Source organism: Naegleria fowleri (genome assembly GCF_008403515.1).
Source record: "Naegleria fowleri strain ATCC 30894 chromosome Unknown tig2, whole genome shotgun sequence".
NCBI lineage: Eukaryota > Heterolobosea > Eutetramitea > Acrasida > Naegleriidae > Naegleria > Naegleria fowleri.
The window spans coordinates 940677-967103 of NW_025407934.1; the positions used below are offsets into that span (position 1 = coordinate 940677).

Consider the following 26427-nt stretch of genomic DNA (forward strand, 5'->3'; position numbering starts at 1 on the left):
AAAAACTGCATCAAGTAAACATTTCGATGGTTGTTGCTTCATAAATATGTAAAGTTCGACAAAAATGGAGTGTTGCAAAAACACAACATAAAAAACATCATCAAACAATTTCGCTGTTGTGTGCTCTTGTTCTTTTGCGAGAACCAACAACAACAACAACGAGAATTTTAGCACACACCACGTCAGCCAAGCGCTGTTGAGAATAACATCATATTATTGCACACAGTGTGGTGGTGAGAGAGGATATCGGGCTACAACTGCTGCTATCATCAATTCTAATAATTGTATCAATATTATTGAAATTAGAATAACAGCAACAATACCACTCATTGTTCGTGAATACGACATTTATTATTCAATTTAGAATTATTGAACAATTACTCTTGTTATTTTATTATTAATTTTTTCATACATATATATATACCAAGATGCTGTATTGGTTATTAGGCTCTTTACCTTTTGTTTTTCTCTTTTCATTTGCCTATTACAAACAGAATTGGCTGTTATATTGCAATTATATGCCCCGAGGACAGGCCAGAGTCCTCGAATATTTACCTTCAATATTCAATCTACCCTTTGAAGATATCATGTTAGATACACTGGATGGAAAAGCAAAAATCCATTGCTGGTTTCTGAGATATATGCCATCAGGTGGATCTCTTGATTCTTCTTTCTTACAACATAAAAAGTCAACGGACAAGGCTAACAATGATGAAGATGCCATCTTTTCGTTTCATCATTCGAGCAGCAGTAATGCCACAACGTCGTCCCCTTCATCATCAGCATCACAAGGAAACAACAACTCATCATCAGGCGATAATTTATCACAACAAGACACAAAGAAAAAGATCAAGAAGGGAACTTCAAGTATGATGTTGCAGTACAAGAAACAACTTCAGTACACTCCAACAATTATCATGTTTCATGGCAATGCTGGAAATATTTCACATCGATTGACAAATGCTAGAGACATGTATCGCTCATGTAAATGTAATATACTTATGGTAGAATATAGAGGTTATGGACGAAGTACAGGAGAACCATCAGAAGAGGGTTTAAAGAATGATGCAGAAACAGCCATTCGATATTTATTGGAGAAAAGGTCGGACATTAATCCAAACAATATTTTTATATTCGGAAGAAGTCTTGGTGGAGCTGTGGCAATCTTTCTCGCTGCAAAATATGCCAATGTAATTCGAGGAGTTATTGTTGAAAATACTTTTATTTCAGTACCTAAACTGATTCCTTCACTATTTCCATATCGATTTGCGGTTCCAGTTTTGCAATATTTATGCATTAATAAGTGGGATAATGAAACAATTTTGAGAAGTGCTACATTCAGAAATGATTTCCACAGAAAGAGATTGAATGGTGACTTGCCCTTTTTATTTATCAGCGGCAGAAAAGACGAGTTAATACCTCCAGAACACATGGATACTCTGATTGAAATTTATTGTGAACGTTACGGAGATTATTGTTATGTCAAACGATTCGAAGAGGGCACTCATTACGGAACGTGGTTATGTCCTGGATACTATCTCAATTTATATCGATTTATCAAAAAGTTTAGAGTCAATCCACCTTCAGTCTCAGAAACTAGATCAAGAAAGGCATCCTCATCAACAACAAGTGTTAAGCCTCACATTCCAACATCTTCAACAGATCAAATTCACACTTCAGGCGATGATATTGTGATTCATGAAAACATCACACTTACATATGCAGATTCGCTTACAATTCCTCCCGAGAACCACCACGGAAGTGGCCATAACAGTGGCACAAGTAGTGGTGCTAATAGCGGAGACAACACACCAAGAAAAAAGGGAACCTATATGTTCAGATAAGAAAACACTCAAAAGAGAGAATTTGAGTCTCAATTTTGGAAACTTGAAAAAAATGAAAAAACGTAAAATCGAAGTTAATTCGGAGAGTTATTATTTATCATCCATGATTGACTTTATCAAAGTGGAATTGGAGAAACAAAATTTTGAAGCTGTGATTGATTATTTGGAACAACACCTTGATTGCTCCAAATATTCAAATCATGATGAAATTATTAAAGAAATATTATTTCCGATTTATTCATACTTTGTGAGAAGGATACTTTTACCGCAAAAGGAGCACAAACGAGCCTTGCATTTTATGAAACGAGCATTAAGGTATTGTCACTCTTTGGATGAACTGTGGGAATTCACATGTCCAATGCAGGAATGTGATGATCAGAGTTTTTTGCAGGTGCATAATGAGCTTTTGGAACATCTCATCAAAACAACTTGTGACCTTATTGTCAGGCATAGTGGAGAACTTTTTGCCAAATCCAAAATTGATTCATCATTATCTCAACAACAACCTGCCGATGGTTTACCTTCCTCCCAATCATCATCTTCTTCTTCTGGTACCACTTTTACCGATTGGGAATATGCTCTTTTCAAAACCGAGTGGTTGGAAATCAAAGATGATCAAAAGCCAGCTTTTTATCCCTCATCATGCCACCATTTACTGGATCCAATAAGAGGATACTCTGCCACAATTCTCATGCCTTCGAATGATCCAAAAAAAGCATTGAGAAAGATTTGAAGGTGCATTGTTCTTTTTGAACCAAGCGTTATTTTTAAAAAGTTGAACGAAACCACAATTCTTTTGGAGAAAGAAAGCAAAAATCCTATACAAACATCAGTCGATGGCCTTTACTTTCAAGTAACCTAACTGCCACCACCCAAAAAGCTCTTATCAAAAAAGAACCACAAATGGTTGCTGTCAATCTCTATTTTTTACTTGAATATATTTTATTGAATTCCTCACCTTCAACGAAATTAATCCTTTGGACGACTTTTTGTGAATAACTTTATTGTCTTTCATTACAGATCCATCTCACCATGATCTCTTACTTTACAGCCACTAATGCACAACTCACTTAATCATTCTGTGTCTCAAAATAATTAACAAGTTCTCTCTTTGGTTGAATCCATTGACGTTTTGAAAAAGGTTTCGCTTGATCCAATACGTGTAAGGTATATGCCTCTCGTGACTTGCTACTGGTATTCTCGAAACTCTTATGAAGCAAATAGCCATGCAGTAGAACCAATGTTCCACTCTTCACTTCCACAGGAATATACTTGTCATGTTCATAATTCATTTCAGTAGTATATTGGAGTAAATCTGGTTGTGTGACTTCCATTTTCATCTCGTGTACATTTGGATCAGTCTCTGAAGGAACTCGTACCCATCTTTTGATGCAGCCCCACTTGTGAGAACCTGGCAACACCCATAAACATCCATTCTCACGAGTGGCATCTTCCAAAGCAAACCAACAACCAATGACTGGATTTTCTGTTGTATCATTCTCGAGTTCATTGTAGAGAAAAGTGGCATCATGATGAGCAATGACTTCTCCTCCAATGAATGGTTGCTTGAAAATGACCATACTTTGCAAAATAATTGGTCTCTCAAAGTGTGATAATGTTTTAACAATTTCATAGAGTTTTGGCTGATGAGAAAATTTTCTGAATACTTCATCCTTCTCATGAAGAGCATGACCAATTTTGTTAATGCATGAGAATTTATCTTGTTTTAATTCTCCGGTCTCGGGATCAATATTTGCATTCTTTTCCAAAAAGAAGGAAATGTTATCAACTGAATCTTCAAAATACTTTTCCAAATCTCGTTTAGAGTCTTGCTTGTAAGTTGAAAACACTGCATGGTTTTTGTTGGGTTTAAATTGATGTTCAACCACATACTTGATCCTCTCTCGGAGCATGGAATTGGTTTCGGGAGGAATAAAATTCTCAATGATCAAAAAACCGTTTTGATTGAAGAACTCGATTTGATCGGAAGTGAGAGCATGATTGGAAGCTTGTTGGGACATTTTTTTCTTTTGGTTGACTGATCTTGCAAGCAACTCATAAGAAATTCATTTGGCTGTTACAACACAATCATGGCGCAAGTTAGTTTTCACCTCTTAGGAAGCAACAAGACACAAAGTTTAAATTGTTTCCAATATGCTCGATGTTTGTGATTTATTAAATTTCCGAGTCAAGAATATCATCATCAATTTCAAATTCACTATCCATGTCAATATCTTCACCTGGAGGAAGTGCAAATGTGGCATTCTCGTCTCGCACATTCTTTCCAAGTGAGAGATGATTGAATAAGGTTGGAAGGATGGATTCGAAAAGTGAAGATGACGAGGAGGTAGAAAATATAGAATTTCCTGAATCAGTTCCAAATAATGAAGGAAGATTGGGTGATGCGTTATTGGATTGTTGTTGTGACAATGTTTGATGATTCATTCCAGGAGATGATGTATTCACAACAATATCTAAAGTTTCGTATTCATCTGAGCTTACAAATAATGTCTTGGATCCACTCATTCCTTGTAATGGATAATTGTGTATGTTTCTTAATACTGTGTTTTTCACAGCAAAGGGAACTAATTGATTTGACTTCTTTAGAATTTCTAATAGATAGGGAATTTGACATTCAAAAATGTCTGACATTTCAAATAGGTTTGAGAGAGTTGCTACTTGATCGAATGGAAGAGTTGAAAAATTGGCTTTTTCTAGCATGGAAAAATTCTTATCTTCACATTGTAAATATAACAAGAGCTGTTTCAACTTCTCCTCTCGAGTTTTGTAGAATGCTTTTACAACTTTTGGAGCAAGTATTGATTTTTTGCTGTCGAACTTTTTGACCATTCCTTGGTAATTATAGAGAACGGATTTTGATGAAATCAAAAATTGATATTGTGAAAAATTGGTGGTAAGTTGATTGTCATCATAGGATGCTTCAAATCGTTTTCCATACAAAGAATCGCATTCTGAAAAACTATCTAAGGAATCTGCAACTGCTTGAATATCATCACAAAAATATGGAGCATTTGCCTGTACATAGTTTGTAATAGTTTGTGCACTGGTGTTTTTTTCAGTTTTGTAAAGATCCAAAACATCTCTTTCCAAGTGAAATTCTACTTGTCCATTAGATAAACGTTTTCCATACAATATACGAGCAGCAGCATGATGAATGGTAGTTGCATTATCTCTATAGCTGTCTTTGGTTTTGCAAATCAATTTCTTTTTCTTTTCGGTTTTCTTTTCCACTCTTTTTAAAATTTTGGTAATTTCTTCTTTTTCCTTTGTCTTTTTCTTAATGCCAAATAAATCCTTCATCTTTTTTCCTCCTCTTGCAAAGAATTGAACTTGGTGAATTGCTTGTCGCAAGTCACCATTAGCGCATTCTGCAATTTCCTCAAATTCAGATTGGTCAATAAATCTTGAAACTCGTTCTTGTTTACAAATTTCCTTAATTCTGGTCAAAATCTTATTTTCAGTCACCTTTGGTATTTTTACAACCTCGCAATGATCCAAAAAATCTCTTGGTAAATTTACCATAATATCGTACTCGGCAGATGATGAGCTTGAATATTCCGAGATGATAATAACCTTAATAAGTCTTTTCCGTTTTCGAACATCAATGTCTCCCAACAATGAAAGTAAATAATTGAGAGCTTCGAATAATTTTTCTTTTTGATGTTTCGTATATACTGGTGGTAGTTCTTCAATGACAACAATTTCTACACTATACTCATGTAATGTACTATCAGGTGTGTAGGTTGAATGATCCATATATTTGGTCAAGTAAGAAATATCTGAATCAAAAGTGGGTTTGGTAAAACTTAAAGCTCTCTTAATCACACATGATCTCATAAAATCCCTAAAGTGTGCAATGACAGTGTTGGGATTAGGACCTTTTGAAAGCCCTTCTTGGCCTCCATGGTCGTGATACCTAGTGTTGAGCTGTATATCTTTTTTTGATTGCAAATAAATATCTAACAAATCTGTTTCGTCCTTATTGGTTAACCAAGTGGATGATTCGTTGTCATTCTGCTGTTTTTTTTCTCCTAATAATTTTTTCATTATTTTCTGTGGGTGATAAACTTGCAATCGCTTAAATCCAAAATGTTTTTGTATCATCAAATAAATTAGACTTCTCTTTCCACAACCTCCACTTCCTGTCACAATGCAAGGTTTGTTTTCAAATTGGATTTTTGGGTCTGATGATGGATATTTACATAACCAATTTTCAAACTGTGATACTACTCTTTTGTTAATGATTAGTTCTGAAGGATCTGTTGGAGTATATTTTTCACACCAATCTTCGGTGACCTCTTTTTGGGATGGATCTCCAGAAGATTCATCATCAGAAGATATGTGCTCTGTCTTGGATTCTTGTTTGTGGTCGTTCAATATTTTCTCTATGGTCTCGTCATCGAGATCGAAGTCTTCTTCTTCGTCATCAACAATTTTTGAGTGCTTCTTTACAGTGGATGATGATTCATCAGCATTGCTTGTGGTGTTTTCTACTTTTTTCTTTTTTCGTTGATTGACAGATTTCAACGTGATGACTTCATCTTCCGATGATGATGAGCTTGTTTCTAAATCAATGATATGAGATGATTGCTTTTTCGAATTATTAGAAGCCTTCTTTCCGATTTGAGTCGATTTTTTAGGATTTTTCTTGTTGTTACTTGGATGATCATGTTGTTCCGATTCATCATCACGAATATTTCTGGATTTTCTCTTTTTATTATTTGGTGGTGAAAGAGATGATGGAGGAGGAGTCAGAGAAAAACTCCAAGAAGAATTTGATGATTCTTGACTTGATGAAATAACCAGATTGAGAGGATTAACGTTTGTAGATTTTCTTGTCTTGCTTTTTGTGTTAGTCTTCGGGATTGGTGGTGATGGTGTGGATGAAGGTTTTTTCTTCCAACCTTCAGTGGAACTCATTTTTTATTTTGGAGGGAATTGAAAAAATTTTATGTGGCTGCTTTTGCAATCTCAAAGTATGTTATGCTTCCTAGACTCGATACGAGCAATAAAGAACCTAGAGCTAACACAATATAGGCTGCAATTCTCTTGAGTAAAAGCCATCGTGAGTGAATCATAATTTCTCTCACTTGTTTCTGTTGTCGATGTCTCTTTTCGAGGATAATGTAGGCAAGGCATGGAAGAATATAGGCCATGGAACTGCCACTAATGGCACCTGTGAGTCCAATAATGACACCAAGATTGGAAACTGCTATGGCAATGGAGAAGGCTGAAAGTACCACAAACAAAGTGACACTATAATGCAAAACATCTTTTCCAGTTTTCGATGTGAAAAATTTGATATATCTTGGACGAGAATCAATGACATCGGCACTACTACTGCTGTTGTGTTTGAGTTCCATTTCTTGCTCCCTTTCCTTCATGCCTGCCATGTAATTCATGAGCGTTTTGAGAACAGTTATAATTGCAAATCGAGGCATGAATGCACTGTAGCATATAGACAGTCCAAGTGATACGCACACAAGAATTCTGGCAACAATAGCCATTGTAAGTTTCTTGGGAAATAAATCCAAAACATTGGCATCTCTAAGATTAGTGTCGAAAAAAATTAAATAGCTCGAAATACCCATTAAAAATAGAGTGGTAACTGCAAGACAAAGCATAAAGAAAACCACCATCATGTATCGTTTCTTGGTGTTGTCTTTTAGTGATCCAATTATTTCAAAGCTTATCTGTTGCATTTGAACAGAGAACATTTACACATTGTTCTCATATGCAAGTAAATAAGATTTGATACTTACATCATGACAAACAAACACAAAACTCAACGAGCCCATAGCACTCAAGTATTGAGGTCTAACAAAGTTAAAGGCAGTATCACTGTACATGACAGTTCTTCTTCCCAATGCACATTCATACATAATTAAAAAGGCGATAATTATCATGGAAGAAACAGAAATCATGGATGCATATTTAAAACTTGACATTTGCTTCATACTTGCAATAGGAAGCAAAATTATGGTAACATAAATTAAGATGGCATATCTACTTGTAAATATACTTTCATATCCAATAATCGTGTAAAGTAAATCAGGCAACACTTGAGAGATCTCAATTAATTCCGAACACACAGCTCCAAAATTAAATATAAAGATAAATACGCAAATTATTATATATCCTACTGTTCCCAAAGCTTTTTTCATCAATGCTGGGAAACTTGTGACCTTAAACATGTGCGCCAAATCGTACAGCAACATGAGTGTAAAAAACGTGACAACTCCAAAAGTGAGAACGCTCACAATATATGCTCCCAAACCTGCTTGAGCAATAGTATAACCAGCACTAACCGATGCAGGGCTAATGACATCGTTAATTAAATTCCACACACAAAAGAACATGTTCGTTTTGGTGTAGGCTCTCCACAAGTGCTCTCGTTCTGATTTTTCAGTTTTCACCTTATCTTTTCCAATATCCATATCATCCCTCAATAATATTTCTACGCTCCTTCTACTTGTGTCAACGGACGGCCTATGTGATTCATCTTCATCTGTGCTTATGACCGTTTCTTCGTCTTCAGAATTTGATTCATTAAATAAATTCTTAGTTTTAGCTTTGCTGTCCAATTCTACTTCATGGAATTCAGTTGTTGGAGCATTTCGTTTGCTTGCAAGTAAACTAAAATCGTCCTTACTCTCTACATGATGGTAATATTCAACATTGACTGGACTTGACACTGGAACGACAGGACTATTGCTCGTATTATTATTAATACTTAACTGTTGAAAACTTTTCGTGTTGCCAACGGTGAAGCCTGTAACTGATGAGGAAACTCCTGCTGAAGCCTTCACATCCAACATTCTTCCACTTTTTGAATTTTTAATTGTGGTGGCACTAATTGAGGTGTTGTTTGCATTTTCAAAATGCAACTCTTCATTGCGTTGAGAGGGAGAGAAAACAGATGAGTTGACAGTTCGAAGCGACAAAACGCTTCCAGGTGTGAGTGAAGATGACACTTGCATTTTCGTGTTGTTATTCATGTCAGCAGCATTTGAGGAGGTTCCAATCGGAATTAATGGGCTAGGTATGCCATTGACTAATCTTCCAAGACTAGAGACTGATGGAAATGTTTGAAAATGGTCGGCATCATTCAAAGGAACAGCATGTTCCCCTTGATGTTTTGAACTTTGGGTATCAATAGTGAGGTGGTTTGACTGCTGTGGAACAACCACATGTGGATTCATATCATACGGATTGGGAATTGCTGCTGTTGATGCCGAATGAAAAGACGATGAAGAACCGAATGAAAAGAATGGTTCGTGCTGTTGCTCATGATGAGGATAATGATGATAATTACCACGGGAAGGCGATGAAATCATTCCGTTGTTGAGAAGGTGGTGGTTATGCAATTGGCCGGGAGATGACATAGTATAGGGAGTTGAAGTTGTAGAGGAGCTGGAAAGAGCGGAATGGGAAGGAATTGAAACCACGAGAGGAAGAGTTGCTGTTGAAGAATTGATGGGTTCTTGGCTCGTAGTTTTATTATCATGATTGATTGTAGTATCATAATTATTTACATTTGGACGAGTCATGTGTTGTTGAGAGGTTGAGGACCAGGATGGAGATGGTTTCATTGTTGTTGGTGAGAGAGTTTGGCCGTTACCCAAAGCCTTTTCTTCACCTTCGGGATTCATCGGACTGATGATGAGAAGAAGAATCAATGCTAATAATTATAACGAAAGGATGTTGGTTGGTTTGTAATTACTCTCTTTTTGATGTGGTAACAATTATTTTTGATTGTTTTGGCATTTGTGTTTGTGACTTTTTTAGTAGTTGACTCTGTGCATTAAAAAGTGAAAATTCGAGGAAAACAAGAAAAACCCATGAAATCAAGCAAAAACAAGGGAAATTAATTCAACATCGATGTGCGAATTTGATCCAAATCATGTGTTTTTTCGTATTTGTTTCATTTTTGTCCTTTCATTCAACAGAGCAAAACTCAAAACTTGAAGAATTTGAAAACATCAAAGCTTTTGGAATTTTAATGCACAGGCCCAAGTTTTTAGTGGTTATTGAACACCATTACAGGATACACTATGAAAGCTGTAGCTGGAGCCGTCAAAATTTCAACTGGATTGGAAGGTCAAATTTTTGAGCAGCTATATACACAATCAAGGTAGGAAGAGAGGCCAAGTCAGCAAGCACATTCAAGAATACAACATCGATGCACACTCAAGTGATCACGCATTGTTTACTGACCTACTAGACTCTTCAATTTTCTTTTTGAAATTTCTCTTTCATCAGCCACAGAAACAGATCGACCACTTGTTGGCATACTACTTCTCAGAGAGGGCACTGAATCTGAGGTTTTGATTTTCTTACGAGTTGAGGTGCTTGATGAATCTCGTTCTCGAATACTACCCATGGCGCTCTTACTTCTCGATATGACATAGGGAGCGGTCGATGATTTTCTTGATTCTCGACTTGAAAGAGGAGCCAGAGAGGATGCATGAGTCGTCGATGAATTCGTCGTGCTTGACATTGAATGACAAGTTGGAGGAGGTGTTGGTGTAATTCTTCTTCCCTTAACGGCTCCAATTCTGGGTGTTGTGGTGATATTCGTGAGACCAATCGTGTTGGTTGCAGTAGGAATGACGGATGGAAGACTTTTTGAGTTTGTGGAAATGAGTGTTGGATTGTGATTGATGGGTATCGCTTGATGCAAAGTAACAGTACATGTGGAAGAAGAGGATTGCATTCTATTAAGGTTTGAAGGTGACGATGAAGGGGAAGAATTTTGTTGTTGTTGCTGATTCATATACATGGAAAGCATCTGATCATATGAATGTGTCGTCATGTCCAAAGAGCTGTTGTTGGAAATATTTTCACCATTCGATTTCGGAGGTGATTGATAACGCTTGATTTTCAACAGAGGTCTCATGATCATTTCGGTGGGATTTGCTCGTTCATCACTCAAATCGAATTCTATGGTTGATGACCCTGCAGGATCGTTGCACTTCTCGGCGTTGATGGCAGTAGTATCTTGAGTGTTCACATTGTTGATAGTAATAGTAGTATCATTGAGCTCAACCTTCGAGTCCTCATCTGTTCCTGATGTGATATTCGTTGGAAGTAATGATGGCATCGACGACTGATACGTGTTGACAAGGTCATTACTACTGTATCGGAATGTGGCATAGTCTTTTTCAAATAATTGAGATTTACCACCTTTCTTAGAGGGAGAAACTACTTTGGATTCCTTAATATCATAATAATGTGCCTCTTCTTCCAATAGTTGATTCATATATTCTTCTTTTAATTTTTCTATGGATTCAGGGTGACCCTTGGACATTTGATTCCATGTCGTTAAAATCTTTTCCAATTTATCTTGTTCTTCTTGCTTCAACTCTTTTAATCGCTTTTCTTTCTGAGAGTTCGAGTGCTCAATATGTTGACCAAGCGAAACAAAAATTTGTGAGACCTTAGTTGGAGAGTTGTGACCGCTCGAAGTCTGATGGTTGGATTGAGAAGAATTTGGACGTGATTTTCTGTTAGGGAAATTGGAAATAGCGTATTGAGAATTCACATCGAAATGAATAGAAGTGCCATTGTTGGTGTCTTTGTTGGTGATGTTGCTTGAGTAAGGATTTTTTCCAATATAAAGCGTAGAAGGATCAGAATGGTAATCTACACCATCATTTCCCATTAAATCTCTCGAGTTGAAATATTTCTTTCCATATCTCACAACTGAGTTTGGAATAATGTTTCCACTATTATTTCCATTTCTCGAAAAGTTATTACTTGGTTGATTTTCCTCTTCATGAGAACGACCTGTGAATGGATGCATATTATTCTTGTTATCAATCGTTGAGGACTTGTTATAGGACAGCTTTCCAAAATGTATTCCATATGGAGTGTTCTTGCCACGTTTGTTTAACGTGTTGTTATTTCCTTCTTGATCCTCTTCAACAGGAGGAGGTTCAACACCTTCCTCAGCGTTGTTGGGTATTTGTGGTGAATGTTGATCTTGTCTTAAATTCTTTCTAATGATGACATTTAACTTTGTGCTGGTGGTTCCCTTGTCAGAGGTTGTGTGAGTTTGTTCGTTTGTGTGAGTCTCTTCTCCTCTCACTCCTTGCTTGTCGTCTTGGGAATGTGTACTGTTTTGATTCGTGCGATTATGATTAGGATCATAGACCAAGTTACCATGTTCATCATAATAATAATCATTATAGCCATGAATTCTGAGCTGTTTTCCTTCCTGGCTTACCAATACTCGATCCACCAAAGTAGACATTCCATTTCTCTTTTTGAATTTACTCTCAAGAATCTCCATTTTCTCTCCATCATCTAAATGATGAGAAAATGTAACTTTCTTCAGACGAGCTTGTTTTTGGATTCGTTCTGCAAGAGATGAGGAATGGTCTTCTTGTGTGGAATGATGATGAATTTGGTGATGGCTGGTACTCGAATGATGCATGTTGTGTTTCTCATGTTTGTCGTCATGATTCATTGGATGGGTATGACCTGATTTTGGAGTTTTGTACCACGTGGATTCCTGGTGTTGATGGAGAGCTTTCTCCTCCTCAGGTTCCTCTGGAGGTTCGTCTTTGGTGATGAAGTGTTCAATGTCATAGAATATGGGTGAGTCACCACGAGTATATTCTAAGGACGAGATGACAGGTTGATGTTTGTGAGAGTCATCCACTTGCTCTTTTGGTTCTTCTTTTACACTGTGATCGATAGCGTGCACTTGATGTGTTACTTTTGTTTGTTCATATCTGTCCACTCGATCATTTGCAGAGTTGGTCGTCTTGTCTGTGGATGTTTTGGTAGAGTGAGAATTTGTAGTGGAGGTTTGTGGAGTTAAAGTTGGAGAGATTTCATGAGAGAGATTGGACTGTTGTTCAGGGATGGTGACTATTTCAGTGGTTGATGCTGCAGTGGACAGATTCACCTCGGAAGAAGAGGTGCCGTCTTTTAGTGATGATCCTGCCGCACTAACGATGGATGAGTGGTCTTGATTCAATTCGATTGGATTCTTCGATCTGTTCGTGTCCATTGTTGTTGTTGTGGCATGACTGTTGCTAGGAGTTGCAATTTCACTCTGTTTTTTCTTAACAGTTCTTACTACTCGTCGAACTGCAAAATCAGGGTCGTCCAGATCAAGTGGAGGTTCTTCTTGTTTGGGTTGTTGTGGGACATCTGAATGATTCAGTGAGGTTGTAGAGCTAGTGCTTGAAGTATTCGGTGTTGTTGATGTAATAGAAGTTTGCTCACCACTGCTAATGCTACTACTATTACCGAGTGAGTTATTGTTTGTGGAAGAGCTATTTACAGGTGGAGAGGATTCTAAAGTTTTTGTTGTCTTTGTTAAAGTGCTACTGATTGTTTCTGTTGCTTTTTTAGTTCCATTCGAAACCACCAATGGTTTGGTCGAGTAGCTTGTTAAAGTAGTGGTATTGCTCTTCGTTGAAGTGGAGACATTATTAGGTGAAGATTTGGAAGTGGTTGTTGGTAAGGACGAGGAAGGCAATGGAAGTGTTGGTGTTGTTTTTGGAGAGGTCACATTGATTTCAATAGAATCAAGTGTAGGAGGAGAAGTTTGTGTGGACTTGTCATGTTTTTCATCGTTTGACAATAAATCATTGTCATTGAATGTTTTGAAATGTGTTTTGGGAAGAAAGGAAGTGTCTGTTTGGGTTTCCATGTCTTTGCAATTCGACATAAACACAGAGTGAGAAACAATGGTTGGAGTTGGAGTAGGTAGTGGTGGTGCTTGTTTTTCCTCCAGTTTTTTCTTCATTTCAGAAAGTTGTTGTTTCAAATTGTCAATCGTTCGATCACGGGCCTATGAATTGGAAATCATGAAAAGAGCGCTTGAAATGTGTGTGAACATTTTTAAAACATGACTTACCTTAACCTTGTCTTTTTGTTTTTCCACATTTCCACTCATAATTTCGAAATCTTTCAAAAAGGTTGCCATTTTAGATTCTTGTTGTGCCTTCCAAGTGAACATATCTCGTAATCGACTTGAAAGGTCTTCAATTTTAAGAGAAAGAATATTCTTCGAACGAATATGTTCTTCTTCTCTTATACTTCCTAAATCAATCTCCTTTTGTAAAACAAACGTCTCTGATTCAAGGGCTGCTATTTGTTTTTTGTAGGCTTCAAATTTACGTATTGGATTCATAATGGCTTCTTTAAATTGCTTGGGATCATGCATTGTTTTGATCCTGGCTTCCATCTCTTCAATAATAGCAGAAAGTTGCATAATTCTGTTGTCTTTAGATTGGAGCCTCTTTTTGAGTTTTTTGATTTCGTCTTCTTCGCTACTAGAATGCAGCTCAGAGTCGTCTTCAGAATCGTCATTAAAGTCATGATGAAATGAAGTTCCCAAGGATGTGAAGGACAAGTCCTGGCTCATGGTAGTAAGCCATGTAGATGCCTTCTTTAAATCGGTGGTCGTTAAATTCATTTGAGCTCTTTGAATATTTTGTAGTGATACAATCTCCTTCTTGAGTGAATCGTTCTCTCGTTCCATATTTTCAAATTTTTGCAGCAGTGAGTTGTACTTTTCGAGCGACACAAGGTTTTCATTATCGGCTGAAAATTTGTCAGCTTTAAATTTGAAAGCTTTGGCTGTTTCAATTAAATTTTCGACGACACATTCTTTTTGATTCTTTTTCAGCTTTTCGAATGTCTCAGCTTGAAAATTATTGATGGTTCCTAATAGTGTTCGAATTTCGTTTTCTTTTTCAGTTAGCATGGTCTTGGTTTTTAACAACACTTGATTTAGTTCTTTCACCTTTTCATCCTCCAGAAATGTCAAGTTTAACACCTTGTCAAAATTTGCTGGGAAATATGAAGGAGCTGAGTATTGATAATTCAGTTTTAACAATTCTTCTTTCAGAGAAAGGAGTTCTTTAAAATATTCTGTTCTTTGTTCTTCAAGTTGTTTGTCTCGTTGCTCAATGAGAGAGTTTAACACCTTCATCTCTAGTTGAAGCTTTCTGTATTGATCAATACCAACATAATTTGGATTTCCTTCTTCTTTTGCGATTTCTTTGCTTCTTAGTTCTTGCTCTTTTTTGAGTGTTTGTGAGCTCTTCATTCGAAGCACAAATTCTTGCTGCCAATATTTATAGACAAGTTGAATTTGTTCATCGAAAAATTGTTGAATTTCCTCATCTGTTTTGATAATATTCGAATTTGCTTTTGAATTTTCCTTATTCGACTCAATAACATCCACTACGGTTTTTTTGAAATTTTTCGAGTAGTCTTCCTCTTCATTAGTTATCACAACATTCAGTTTTTTAAATAATTCAATTTTTGTATATTCTAAATGGTCTGCTAACCGCTTGACGACTTTTTCAATAAACTCCAAGGATTCATCATAATCATCGTCTGTAATAACTTTGCCGGTGGCACCAAATTCATGGAATGTCACACCTTGCTCCTTTGCTTCTTTTCGACGCTTTTCAATGACATCTAAATGTAAGCGGGATAACTTGGAAATTAATTTATCATCTTTGAGATCTTGAGCAATTTTTCGAAAAGTTTCTTTCGTTGGAGCTTGATTTTTTTTGTATGATTTAATTTCTTTCATTGTTGCTACCATTTGTGGAGAATCAAAAATCATTTTCTGCTGTTGGTGATTGTTTTTAAATTTCGAACTGAGTGGTTGTAATTCTCCATTTGGAGTCTCTGCTATTGTACTGTCTTCGTCATTAATTTTGATAGAAATTAGAGATTGCGAAGAGCTGTGATTAGTGCCAATACTCATTGAACTATTGGCTCTACTGAACGATCCTCGTCTTTTCAAAGCATTTAAATTACCCACAGTGTTTGATCTACCTGGAGATGGCATCAGTGAGAACCTGCCTGGAGATGGCATCGGGGAATACCTACCAGGTGATGGCATCGGTGAATAAAAACCAGAAACTGAATTCGAACGACCGGGTGATGGCATTGGCGAGCTTGAAAACCTTCCCGGTGAGGGAAGAGGAGAAGAAGTCGATCGACTACTGTTCATTCCCGTAGAAAGAAGCATATTACTATTGTTGTTCGGGATGGAGAGATGAAGAGAGGGAGAAAGTAAGGTCGGAGTCGATGATCGGTTCCTAGAGTGGTCATTATTGTTGTTGTTCGGAGTGGACTGGTTAGACATGGTGGTTTAATGATGATGAATAGTAGTTGTGTTGGGTAATATATATTAGGTGTTAGGGGAGATTGTAAAGCTCTTTAAGTAGTTATTATTTGAAGTATGTGATTTTGCTGGATTTAGTGCATCATTTTTTTATGACATGATCTCGCACGTTTTTTTGAGCGCCAAAATTCGGACTTGCGAAATTTCAAAATGATTCCGTACAGCTGAATCTACAAATTTACTATTTACACTCTCTGATATTTCGCTTTTTAAATCCTCACATTGAATTTGAATTACTGATCAAAACATTTTCGAAGGATTTACCATTTGGGCAAGATCATGAACCTAAAAAATTAAATATTGTTTATTGGCCCTTCGGTGCCTCAATACTTGTCATAAAACAACATTGGACTTCATTTTCGTTTAGATACTACTTCTGAATGTCGAATGTTTTTAACAGGATATCAAATATTAACAGATTACATGCTTGTGTTGAGCAACTGTTAACATGGGTTGAGTCCATGATTCAAACAGAAGGCAAAAATAAAGCAGTGTTTTGTCTGTTAATGCATATGGTTTTCGTTGGTTTGTAAGGTTGAGTCGTCAATTATTGTAAAAAGGTCATGAATAGGTATATATAGTGTTGATGGATATGATATGTTAATAATGATATGTATCGATTACCAGTATTGTCTTCAAAGTTCTAAGTCACAACAATTAATAATGTTGAAGGGCGGAGAGCAGTCTTGGATCCAATATAAGGTGAGATGATTCTTTCTTGTTCTTACATTCATTACACGTTTCTTATCGAATTGTTGATAGCACTGATCATCATAATACAAATATAGTATCTTGCCTTTTTGTCCATGATTAGTATGATCGTGAAGTTTGTTCTTTTGCTTTGTTTTTCTTTTTGGCTTGGCTTTGTCGGTGGATGATTGTTTTTTAGCTTGTGTGGTCCTTCTTGTTTTGCGAGGTTTGTTCTTTGGCTTGTATTCTTTTTTCTTGTTTTGATGGAGTTGGTTGATTCAATGTTGATAATGTATTCTCATCTTTCTCAACTGGTGGATCGTTAGTTTTCTCAACTGATGGATTTTCTCTAAAGGTGATTGCGTCACATAGATGATGTTGTAAAGATTGTAACAAGTGATGCGAATGATCTAATGGCTTCCGTGCCTTTTCTTCACAATTTCTGTTCTTTTCATTTCGTATATATTCATTAAGTTTGGCGTTTAATTGTTTGAGGGTAGCTGAAATGTAATTCGCTTGTTGTTCAATTCTTTCCAAACGTCTTTCCAGGCTGTGGAGCATGCAAGAGTCAATTCTGATGTTCATCTTGCGGTATTTTTTAAGGGCTCGATGAACCTAAAAAATGAAAAAACTGCTTGGCGTTGGAGGCAACAAAGGCTCCACCGTGAGTCCAGCATCATCACCGAATACTTTATCACCCATGATATCATCATCATCATCCCAACCATCACCGATAAATGATTCTGGTAGCCCGAAGGTTGATCCATCCTCAGCAGCTGCTCAAATTCAATCTCATATCAATTCAGGTGATGATTTCATTTTAGCCTCGTTGGTCGAGTCTGGTTTCATCACTGGTAGTATAAAAACTGTCTATGAAAGAGGAAAGGAAGATTCATTTTACAACTCATTGGATGTGTTTCTTGAAAAGCAAAAAACTGAAATTGAACATATCTGCAGCGAGAATTATGAAGAATTTCTCAAGTCCGTGAGTCAGCTGAAAAGTGTTCGGAGTGATGGTAAAACCTTGAAAAAGAAAATAATTTCTCTCAATGAAGATGTTCAAAAAGCAGGAAGAGAGGCTCTTGAATGTGGTAAACAACTGGTCATGTATCACAACATTGCTGACAATATTCAGTCGGCTATGCAAGTTGTTGATTTATGCAAACATGTTTCTACGCTTGCTTCCAAGGTACATACACAGATCCAGGAGCAAAAATATTTCTCTGCATTGAAGACTCTCGATAATTTGGAGAAATCGGTACGAACTGTGCATTTGTTTAGCTTTGCTCAATATCTGGAAAAACAAATTCCAATATTCAGGAAAAAAATTAAACAGAATGTAGAACGAGATTTTAACCAATGGCTGGTTAATGTGAAAAATAAGAGCCAAGAAATTGGAAGGTCAATGATTGAAAAGCAATTTAAACTGATGGCCAATAACGTGAATGTTAAATATAATGATTTTGTGACAAGCAATGAGTTCAACTTTACATTTCCCAACGTAGATATTATCAATGACAGTGTCACAGTATTTGACGTTTTGGCACAACACAAAGTAGAATTAACTCCAGTATATACTTGTAAACATATTTATGAATCTATGGACTCTTATGAACAATTTAAAGGTTACTACAAGAGAAATAGAGCTATTCAATTGAATCATGAGATTACTCATCCTCCCCAGCTGGAAACAGACAAAAAATCCTCCAAAGACACATCCATCTATCCTGCAACGATCCAAGAATGGCTTGAAAGATTAATAGGCTTCTTCACAGTGGAGTCGGTCACTCTTAAAACAACATCTTCTCTCTTGTCAAATATTGAGTTGAATGCCATGTGGGAACAATCTCTTCAGCAAATTGTCACAACTGTTGATGAACATTTAGCTATTCGGATGAACAACCCTAAAGAATACCTAAATATGAAAAAGATGGTATTGATATTTTCAATGACAGCCTCCGAACAGCTTGCTCTGCATACATCATTACTAATAGATTTATTGGCTCACTATAGAATTGCTTTTTCCAGATCTATTGAATTTACAGCAATAGATAACATTGAAAAATCGGATTGTAAAAAACAATTCACAACTGTCAAGCAAACCCCAGAAAGTATTGAGCAAAAGAATTTGAAAAAATTCAACTTGATGAACAGTAGCAATTTAAACGGCAACACTTTGACTTTCCCTTTCTCGGAAATTGTAGTAGTCACTTGTACTGCAATTGAAAATTTCATACTTGACTATGAAGTATATTGCGATAGAATTGTATCATACACCACAAGCATCAAACAGATGAAGAGTGGAGTTTGCAAGCTCTTTGAATGTGCTCTCAAATGTTTAGATCAGGAATTGCACAGCTCATCATCATCAGGAGTTGAACGATATGTACAAACAGTCCTTAACTACCAATACATGATAGATGCAGCACTTCCATATTTTGAGGATTTATATAGCAGGCGATGTGGAAAACAATTGAACACAGCAACCAGCTCTGGAAATGCCTCTCAATCATCATCCTCATCTAAAACCGCGTCTTCCTCGGCCACAACATCAACAATTTCAATCACATACCTCAAGGATCTACTTATCCGAATGCAACAATGCAAAGATAGAGGAGAAGACTTAATTCTCAAAGAGGTTCTTGCAAAATGTAACAAGCAACTCTCTCAAGCCAATAATTTTGTGTTTGCTCCAGAATATCAAGCCGAAGGTGTCATTACTGCTACATTTGGATTAGTGACAGATAACCTAAAGAATCTTGGTAACAACTTGTTGCTCAACAACAATCAATCTCAAATTGACCCTAAACAAGAAATGTATATCGAACCTCATCCTTTCATTATGGAGCTTATCAAAAGTTTGAACTCCTTTTATAAGAGCATTCAATATCTCAAACAAGAAAAGACTGAACAAATCATGTTTTCTGCGTGTGACACTATTGCCAGGTATTTGAAAGACATTATTTCAACTTCAAAAATAGTGAATGAAATTACAATGAAAGGAATGATGCCAATCTATAAGGATGTTCAACAGTTGGTAAAATTCTGCACCGTGGATCTGAATTTAAAGAATTGTGCATTATGTTTTTCTGAATTGCATACTGTGTTGCAGTTCTTGATTGATGTAGAGCATTTTAATGAGGAGGCATTTGTTGTATTTGATGAAGAAACCAAGTCACTTGTCGAGCATGGAGAGGTGGAAAAGAAATTAATCACCAAATTTGAAAAGGAAGAGTCCAACAGAGACAAGACAACTCTATTGGTGGCTATATTGGCCCATTTGAAGATAACACGAACTGAATTTTTGAAACGAACACACTTGAAAAAACCAAAGATTACAGACTTGAAGAACTTGTTTAAAAAGTAAATTCCACATTTGAATATTATTTGTGAGCCTTTACACTAATAATATATCTATCTGGTCGACACAAAGGTAAATCTAACAAACACCGTCGAAGGTAAATTTATCGTTGTGTGTGTGACCTACTTCGGAACAAGTATGATTCCTGAAGATCGAGGTAATGATTACATTCGGCAACAAAGAATCCCTCATGATCAAGAGAATTCAGATTTTTCAATTCAAGGAATGATGGTTCGTGTTGTGGCCAATCGATACACATGCGTAATATGGGATTTGTTGATGCTGCTAATGAAAGTATGAAGCAAGTGTGTTATCCGTATAAGAGATTTATAGTCCAGCTGGAGAAGAAAAACACGTCCAAAGTAAAATTGGTGAGAAAAAGACGAAGATGTGTAGAATTTGTTATGAAGGTATCACATTCAACGACTTGCCTAATGCATTTTTTTCCAAATTTTAGTATCGAATAAAAACTAAAATTTGGAAATAAATGCATTAGGCAATAGGTGAAACCCGGTTACCACCTCGCTCTTGGAGAATTTCGATGCTACCATACTATCGAGCTGTATTACTAACCTTCACTTGTCACTTTAGACAGGGTCCACGAATAGTCATCAGTGTTGCAAAAAGCAAATACGTTTAGCAACTCTTGCTGTTCTTCAAAGCAAATCACAACAACAACAACGCCAGTAAATATGAAGCAACTTCTTGTCCATTTTACAATTTTCGAGAATTTGGGAATTGTTATTCTGGCTGCTGGTCTTTTTGTAAAAACTCCCTCCTCATTCACTAATTATCCTCTTTTCTCTGAGAGTTATCCTAATTCTTATTACCACTATCTTGAATTGTCCTTATTAGAGTATTGTCAACAATGCCTAGATTCAAACATGTTCTTTTTCAAAATTGTATTCATTGTACTGGCTTTGGTGAGTGTGTGTTTGACTCTCTACATCCTCCACTTGATACATGTTAGATCAAACAAATGTGATTCCATCACATGCTTGTTCAGAAAGCATGTCGATTCGTCTGCATGTTCACATGACTGTTGTCATGACAAGATTGAATCGTTAGACCAAAGTGAACTCATCAACCATGGCAAATGTCTTCGAGTAAGCATGTCCTCCAAGAAGGAAGGTCGTTCATCATTCATAATGTTGCTGACACCAAGTGTTATTCTATACTTGTCGATCTTTTCAATGAGTGCCCTTGGATATGTGATCTTGTCTCTGTTTATAGTTTAGTGTCTTGTAAAACAAAAAATGGTCAGGAAAAGGAGGAAGGGTGGTCTCACTTCATTTTCGGGTGTTCCTCCCAGTGACATGTTAAAGCGAGAACGAGAGTATCGAGAATTTCGATCCGATTTGATCGAAAAAAAGAGAAAATTTGGTACATGCAATCCGTGTGAAGACGATCATTATGACCTGTCATTATCGGCGTTGTCAATTCCGTTTGTTGACATTTCAATGAAGTTTGACAAAGCAGACGAAAAGACGACCATCGGTAATCACGACCGATCGTCCAATCGATCAACTACAGACGATGGTTGTGATAAGGATCAATGCTTAACTCGATGGTTGATGGATCAGCTCAATACGCACTTTTGCAATGATTTATGTTTTGAAAGAGTGCCACAAGTGAATTTTTCAAATGTTTTCTCTCCTGAACTCTCCATTGAATTGTCACATATTGATGATTGCTCCTTAAGGAGAGGTGGTATCTCTATTTGTGATGAAAAATGTGATGAAACCACTTGAAAGTCAATTTGCTTTTCAATTAGTGGATGAATTTATCAAACATTCTGAACATTTTAAACCCTCTACAGGAATCAAAACAATGAAAACTGTTCCATACTACCAAGATCATACCAAACAAGTCAATATTTCAACATATCATGTGGATAAATGTTACATTACGTTTGTGTGGAATATGACTTTGAGGCTTGTTATCTATTGCTAAGCCCTGCAGAATACTTAGTTGGGGGGAAGTTATGGTGGCCATACTTTCTATGTATTGCCTTCATTGAGCTATGAGAGCTCTGATGGAAGTTGTGACAGCATTCTTGACTGTTACAAAAGTCCCACCGAAAATCATCAAGAGGATGACAATGACTGGGAGAATGGATATCAAGGGGAAATTGAAGTGTCACACTTGTTGAAATGTTTCAAGAACTTTCTAAATGTGCAAATAAGGATGAGCGAATCATGAGCATTGCTGTTTCCTGTCGCATTTCAGTTTTTCCTAAATCTAAAATTTTCAAATTACTCATCACAAAGCTGCGTGTTAGTGCAAGTACTCCATCATGTCCAATCGATTTATGACTCAAATTGAGAGCTCTTTTAAATTAGTAAGTTTTGAATTGTTTGCAGTTCATGTAGTAGCGCCTTCTTCTGTAAGTGTACACTGGATAAGTTCAAGTATGTGAAATGACTCACATTTTGATTCGTTACAAGTAAAGGCATAGCTCAAATCAAGAGATCGTAACTTCTTCAAGAATTTACTTTTCTTTAAATCAATTAAACAAGCACTAGTAATATTAATTTCACTCAAATTCAACTCTGTTACATTGCTCATACAGGAGCTATTTGTAATCATATAAACTCCCTCATCAGATCCAATATTATTTTGAGAAATATTTAAAATTGTTAAATTTTTCATCAATGGCTATTCACAATAAGCTCAACACCTCTAAAAGTCAGATCTGTATCGTTGATATTCAACTCGGTCAGAAATTCCATCTGTGGCTCTCGAGTGATATCCATTCAGCTCCAACATCTGTAATTGCTTGAAATATTCAATTTTTCCAAAAGAAGGATCTACAAAACACAGCTGCTTTCAAATGTTTTCCAAGTCTTGATTCATGTTCTTGTGATCTGGACAAGACCAATTCACGCCATTGTAAACAAGTATACACTTCCCGAGCACAGTGAAACCATAGTTTTTTAAAGGAGCATCATCACAGATCAACATGAATATCTTTAAATGGTCCAAATATTCTTGAATATAATCCTATCATCGGGTAAAATGGCCAACCGTTTGTCATTTGATCCAACGTTGTTGTTGTGGGCAAAGAGTGAACAATCATCATCAGGTCTTTTGGAATTGAGTAAAAATCAGTGAGAACACCTATAAACATCGACGTATCTACGTTACGGTATTTAAAGAATTCACTTCTTTTCACCTTTCAATCTAATCTTGAACAACACCTCCTGATCACGATGAGGATTCCTCTAGAGTTTCTTCTTCTCCTTGAGCCTTTTTTCATGATCATGGATGATGGTTTGGGAATTCTCAACATTCTCTCAAAGGCTTTTTTCATCTCTCTGCGCTGAAAATCCCTTTTTCAAGAAGGCTAAAAAAATAAACACACACGTGAAAAACAACAACAACAACAACAACAACAACACGCGGATATATTCTCTCATCAACCACACAAAGAAGACGTTCAATTTTCTCTCTTGGCGTGATTGATCACAAAAACACAAGACGAAACCAAATTGTATTATTTCATCATCATTATCATTATTCGCGGAATATACTCTCTCGAAGTATATTAGTAATCGGAATTGAAACTTTCTTGTAAAAACAACAACAACAACAACAACTTTGAAAATGATTTCATCGGGAAATAGAGGTGGCGGAAGAGGAGGAGGACGTGGTGGTGGACGCGGAGGACGTGGTGGAAGTGGCCACACTGAAGGAGGAGGTAGTAGAGGTGGTGGAAGAGGAGGAGGCAGTGGTGGTGGACGAGGTGGACGAGGTGGTGGTGGAAGTGGCCATCAGTTCTCCTCTCAACAAGCATCATCAAGTAGTAGTGGAGCAGGCCAACAACAAAGATTTGGCTCCAGACCTCCAACAGCATCAGAAGCATCAAGCTCGTCCTCATTTGGAAATAGAAATGCATTGAGTAGTGTCAAGATTACCTCAAGATCTATTGATACCTTGCAAACACCAAAACAAGTCACTGGAGAAACTGGTGTTGTGACTTCGACTACTATGGGCAATGCAGGACAGCCTATCAAATTATTAGCCAATTACTTTACATTACAGTTGCCAGAAGGCTCTTTCTGCCAATACGACGTCAAAATTTCTCCAGATTTAGACAACAAGAGAACATGCTCCGCGTTAATGCGAGATGTATTGAAAGGTGTCATCTATGTATATGACGGCCATAAGGTTCTCTACACAAAAACACCTCTCACCAAGTTGACCACAGAAAAGGTTGAAAAATCTATTAAGCACCAAGATGTTACTTATTCATTCAAAATCACCTTCACACGATCTCTCTCAGGTGCTGATATTCATCCTTCTGTTTTACAACTTTTCAACAACATTTTCAGAAAAGCGCAAAAGGCTTTGAATTTCCAACAAATTGGAAGATTTTTCTACAATGACAGTGACGAAGTCGTTGTATATGTGCCTGAACATAATGTCAAGATTTTACCTGGCTCCATTTCCACCACGTACATCAGTAATAAGGGAATTCTCTTTAACGTCGACATTATCTATAAGACTCTTAGAACAGACACTGTGTTGCATATGATACAAGATCTCGAGAACAAGTTTGGCCAAGGTAATCCACGAGTCAGGAATGATTTGAAGAACACGATCGTGCTTTGCTCCTATAATCACAGAACAGTGCACATTGATGATGTGGATTATTCAATAACTCCACGCAGCACATTTAAAAAGAAATCTGGAGAAAGCATTTCATATGTGGACTACTACAAGCAGCAATATGGCATCACCATTAAGGATCACAAACAACCGTTGTTACTTCACAGAGATAGAAAGGATCGCTCAAGAATTGAGTACTATGTTCCAGAATTATGTCTCATGACTGGTATTACTGATGAGATGCGAAAGAACTTTAAGGCTATGAAAGCCATTAAACAAGCCACTGGCTTGTCTCCAAACGAAAGAATTCGGCAAATTGTCAAGTCCATTCAAGAGAGCAACCAGAATACTAACTTCCACTCTGTATTAGATGAATGGAACATTTCTGTAGACGATAGGGTTCTTGAAATCAATGGTAGAATTCTGCCCTATGAAAAGTTGAAACTGGGTAACAAGAAGGAAATCCCATTACAAGGAACTACTTGGGACATTCGTAATGATATCTTGCTTAGACCGGTAAAAGTAGAGTCTTGGGTGCTATTTTATCCCAAAGGAAGTATCAAGGACGTGGAAAACTTTTGTGAAATCCTTTACGAAGTTTGTAAACCCATTGGAGTACAATTCAGCTCTCCCTTGAACTGTGAAATTTCTGACACCAGAGAAAGAGGATATGAGAATGAGATTAGACAATTTCTGGAAAAGAATAAGAATAAGCAGATTCAATTTTGTCTGATCATATTGACCTCCGATTCGAAAATGACCTATGATGCAGTGAAGAAAGTGCTCGTCAATGACTATGGCATTGTCAGCCAATGCGTTAAGAAGTCAACCATTTCGGAGCCAAAAGGAATACACTCCAAGGCTACCAAGATTGCAGTTCAAATCAACTCTAAACTTGGAGGAGCTGCATGGACTGTCGGCTTCTCCTTCCCTGGTCCCACCATGATCTGTGGAATGGATGTTTATCACTCTGGTGAAATTTATACTAGAACCAAGGCCAGTTGCGTTGGTTTCGTTGCCAGTATGGACAGTAGTATCACCAAATTCTATACAAGATGCATTGTCCAGGAGGCAGGAAAGGAAATTGTGAGCTCTCTTGCGCCAATCATTAAGAGTGCTATGGAGAAATTCAAAGAACTCAATAAGGTCTATCCTAAGAATATAATATTCTATCGAGATGGTGTCGGTGAAGGCCAAGTTGAAACAGTTCTTAACACTGAGGTTCATAGCTGTCAAAAGGTGATTAAGGAGTTGAACAGTGACACTCAGCTCACATTCTTGACCGTTATGAAGAGAATTAATACCAGATTTTTTGCACCTAAGGATGGTAGCACTCAAGATTTTACCAATCCAAAGGCAGGCACAGTTGTAGATACTGGTGTCACTGGTCCGAATGCGATGGAATTTTTGTTGGTTTCGGTTGATGTTCGTGACGAGCAAGGAACTGCCACACCAACCAAGTATCAAACCATTCTGAATGAGGCAAACTTGGGTATGAACTTTTTGCAACAATTGACGTTCAAGTTGTGTCACGTTTATTCGAATTGGTTTGGAACTATTAGAGTTCCTGCACCATGTATGTATGCACACAAGATTGCCTACTTGATTGGTCAGAATACTCACAGAGATGACTATCAACAAGCTCTGAATGGAAAATTATTCTATTTGTAATGACGTGATCGAGTTTGTTCGTCTCCACCACATCCAATAACATGTGTAAATAAACAACATGA

General features: G+C 36.9%; 10 protein-coding genes across 10 annotated transcripts; 5 read left to right on the plus strand and 5 right to left on the minus strand.

Annotated features, from left to right (window-relative positions):
* Nucleotides 1–428: 428 nt before the first annotated feature.
* Nucleotides 429–1844, plus strand: FDP41_000720 (uncharacterized protein; the record flags this gene model as incomplete). Its single annotated transcript, XM_044710919.1, has 1 exon — nucleotides 429–1844. One exon carries the CDS (start codon nucleotides 429–431, stop codon nucleotides 1842–1844), a length of 1416 nt encoding a protein of 471 aa, XP_044569534.1.
* A 52-nt stretch (nucleotides 1845–1896) lies between these two features.
* On the plus strand, nucleotides 1897–2577 carry FDP41_000721 (uncharacterized protein; the record flags this gene model as incomplete). Its single annotated transcript, XM_044710930.1, has 1 exon — nucleotides 1897–2577. One exon carries the CDS (start codon nucleotides 1897–1899, stop codon nucleotides 2575–2577), a length of 681 nt encoding a protein of 226 aa, XP_044569535.1.
* Nucleotides 2578–2914: 337 nt separating this feature from the next.
* FDP41_000722 (uncharacterized protein) lies at nucleotides 2915–3865 on the minus strand (the record flags this gene model as incomplete). Its single annotated transcript, XM_044710941.1, has 1 exon — nucleotides 2915–3865. The coding sequence occupies one exon, from the start codon at nucleotides 3863–3865 to the stop codon at nucleotides 2915–2917; it is 951 nt and encodes a 316-aa protein (XP_044569536.1).
* A 154-nt stretch (nucleotides 3866–4019) lies between these two features.
* On the minus strand, nucleotides 4020–6785 carry FDP41_000723 (uncharacterized protein; the record flags this gene model as incomplete). Its single annotated transcript, XM_044710952.1, has 1 exon — nucleotides 4020–6785. The coding sequence occupies one exon, from the start codon at nucleotides 6783–6785 to the stop codon at nucleotides 4020–4022; it is 2766 nt and encodes a 921-aa protein (XP_044569537.1).
* Nucleotides 6786–6814: 29 nt separating this feature from the next.
* On the minus strand, nucleotides 6815–9517 carry FDP41_000724 (uncharacterized protein; the record flags this gene model as incomplete). Its single annotated transcript, XM_044710963.1, has 2 exons — nucleotides 6815–7558; nucleotides 7628–9517. The coding sequence occupies 2 exons, from the start codon at nucleotides 9515–9517 to the stop codon at nucleotides 6815–6817; spliced, it is 2634 nt and encodes an 877-aa protein (XP_044569538.1).
* A 557-nt stretch (nucleotides 9518–10074) lies between these two features.
* FDP41_000725 (uncharacterized protein) lies at nucleotides 10075–15993 on the minus strand (the record flags this gene model as incomplete). Its single annotated transcript, XM_044710974.1, has 2 exons — nucleotides 10075–13674; nucleotides 13741–15993. The coding sequence occupies 2 exons, from the start codon at nucleotides 15991–15993 to the stop codon at nucleotides 10075–10077; spliced, it is 5853 nt and encodes a 1950-aa protein (XP_044569539.1).
* Nucleotides 15994–16917: 924 nt separating this feature from the next.
* Nucleotides 16918–17307, minus strand: FDP41_000726 (uncharacterized protein; the record flags this gene model as incomplete). Its single annotated transcript, XM_044710985.1, has 1 exon — nucleotides 16918–17307. The coding sequence occupies one exon, from the start codon at nucleotides 17305–17307 to the stop codon at nucleotides 16918–16920; it is 390 nt and encodes a 129-aa protein (XP_044569540.1).
* Nucleotides 17308–17344: 37 nt separating this feature from the next.
* Nucleotides 17345–20089, plus strand: FDP41_000727 (uncharacterized protein; the record flags this gene model as incomplete). Its single annotated transcript, XM_044710996.1, has 1 exon — nucleotides 17345–20089. One exon carries the CDS (start codon nucleotides 17345–17347, stop codon nucleotides 20087–20089), a length of 2745 nt encoding a protein of 914 aa, XP_044569541.1.
* A 1250-nt stretch (nucleotides 20090–21339) lies between these two features.
* FDP41_000728 (uncharacterized protein) lies at nucleotides 21340–21834 on the plus strand (the record flags this gene model as incomplete). Its single annotated transcript, XM_044711007.1, has 1 exon — nucleotides 21340–21834. The coding sequence occupies one exon, from the start codon at nucleotides 21340–21342 to the stop codon at nucleotides 21832–21834; it is 495 nt and encodes a 164-aa protein (XP_044569542.1).
* Nucleotides 21835–23689: 1855 nt separating this feature from the next.
* Nucleotides 23690–26365, plus strand: FDP41_000729 (uncharacterized protein; the record flags this gene model as incomplete). Its single annotated transcript, XM_044711018.1, has 1 exon — nucleotides 23690–26365. One exon carries the CDS (start codon nucleotides 23690–23692, stop codon nucleotides 26363–26365), a length of 2676 nt encoding a protein of 891 aa, XP_044569543.1.
* Between the last annotated feature and the right edge of the window lie 62 nt (nucleotides 26366–26427).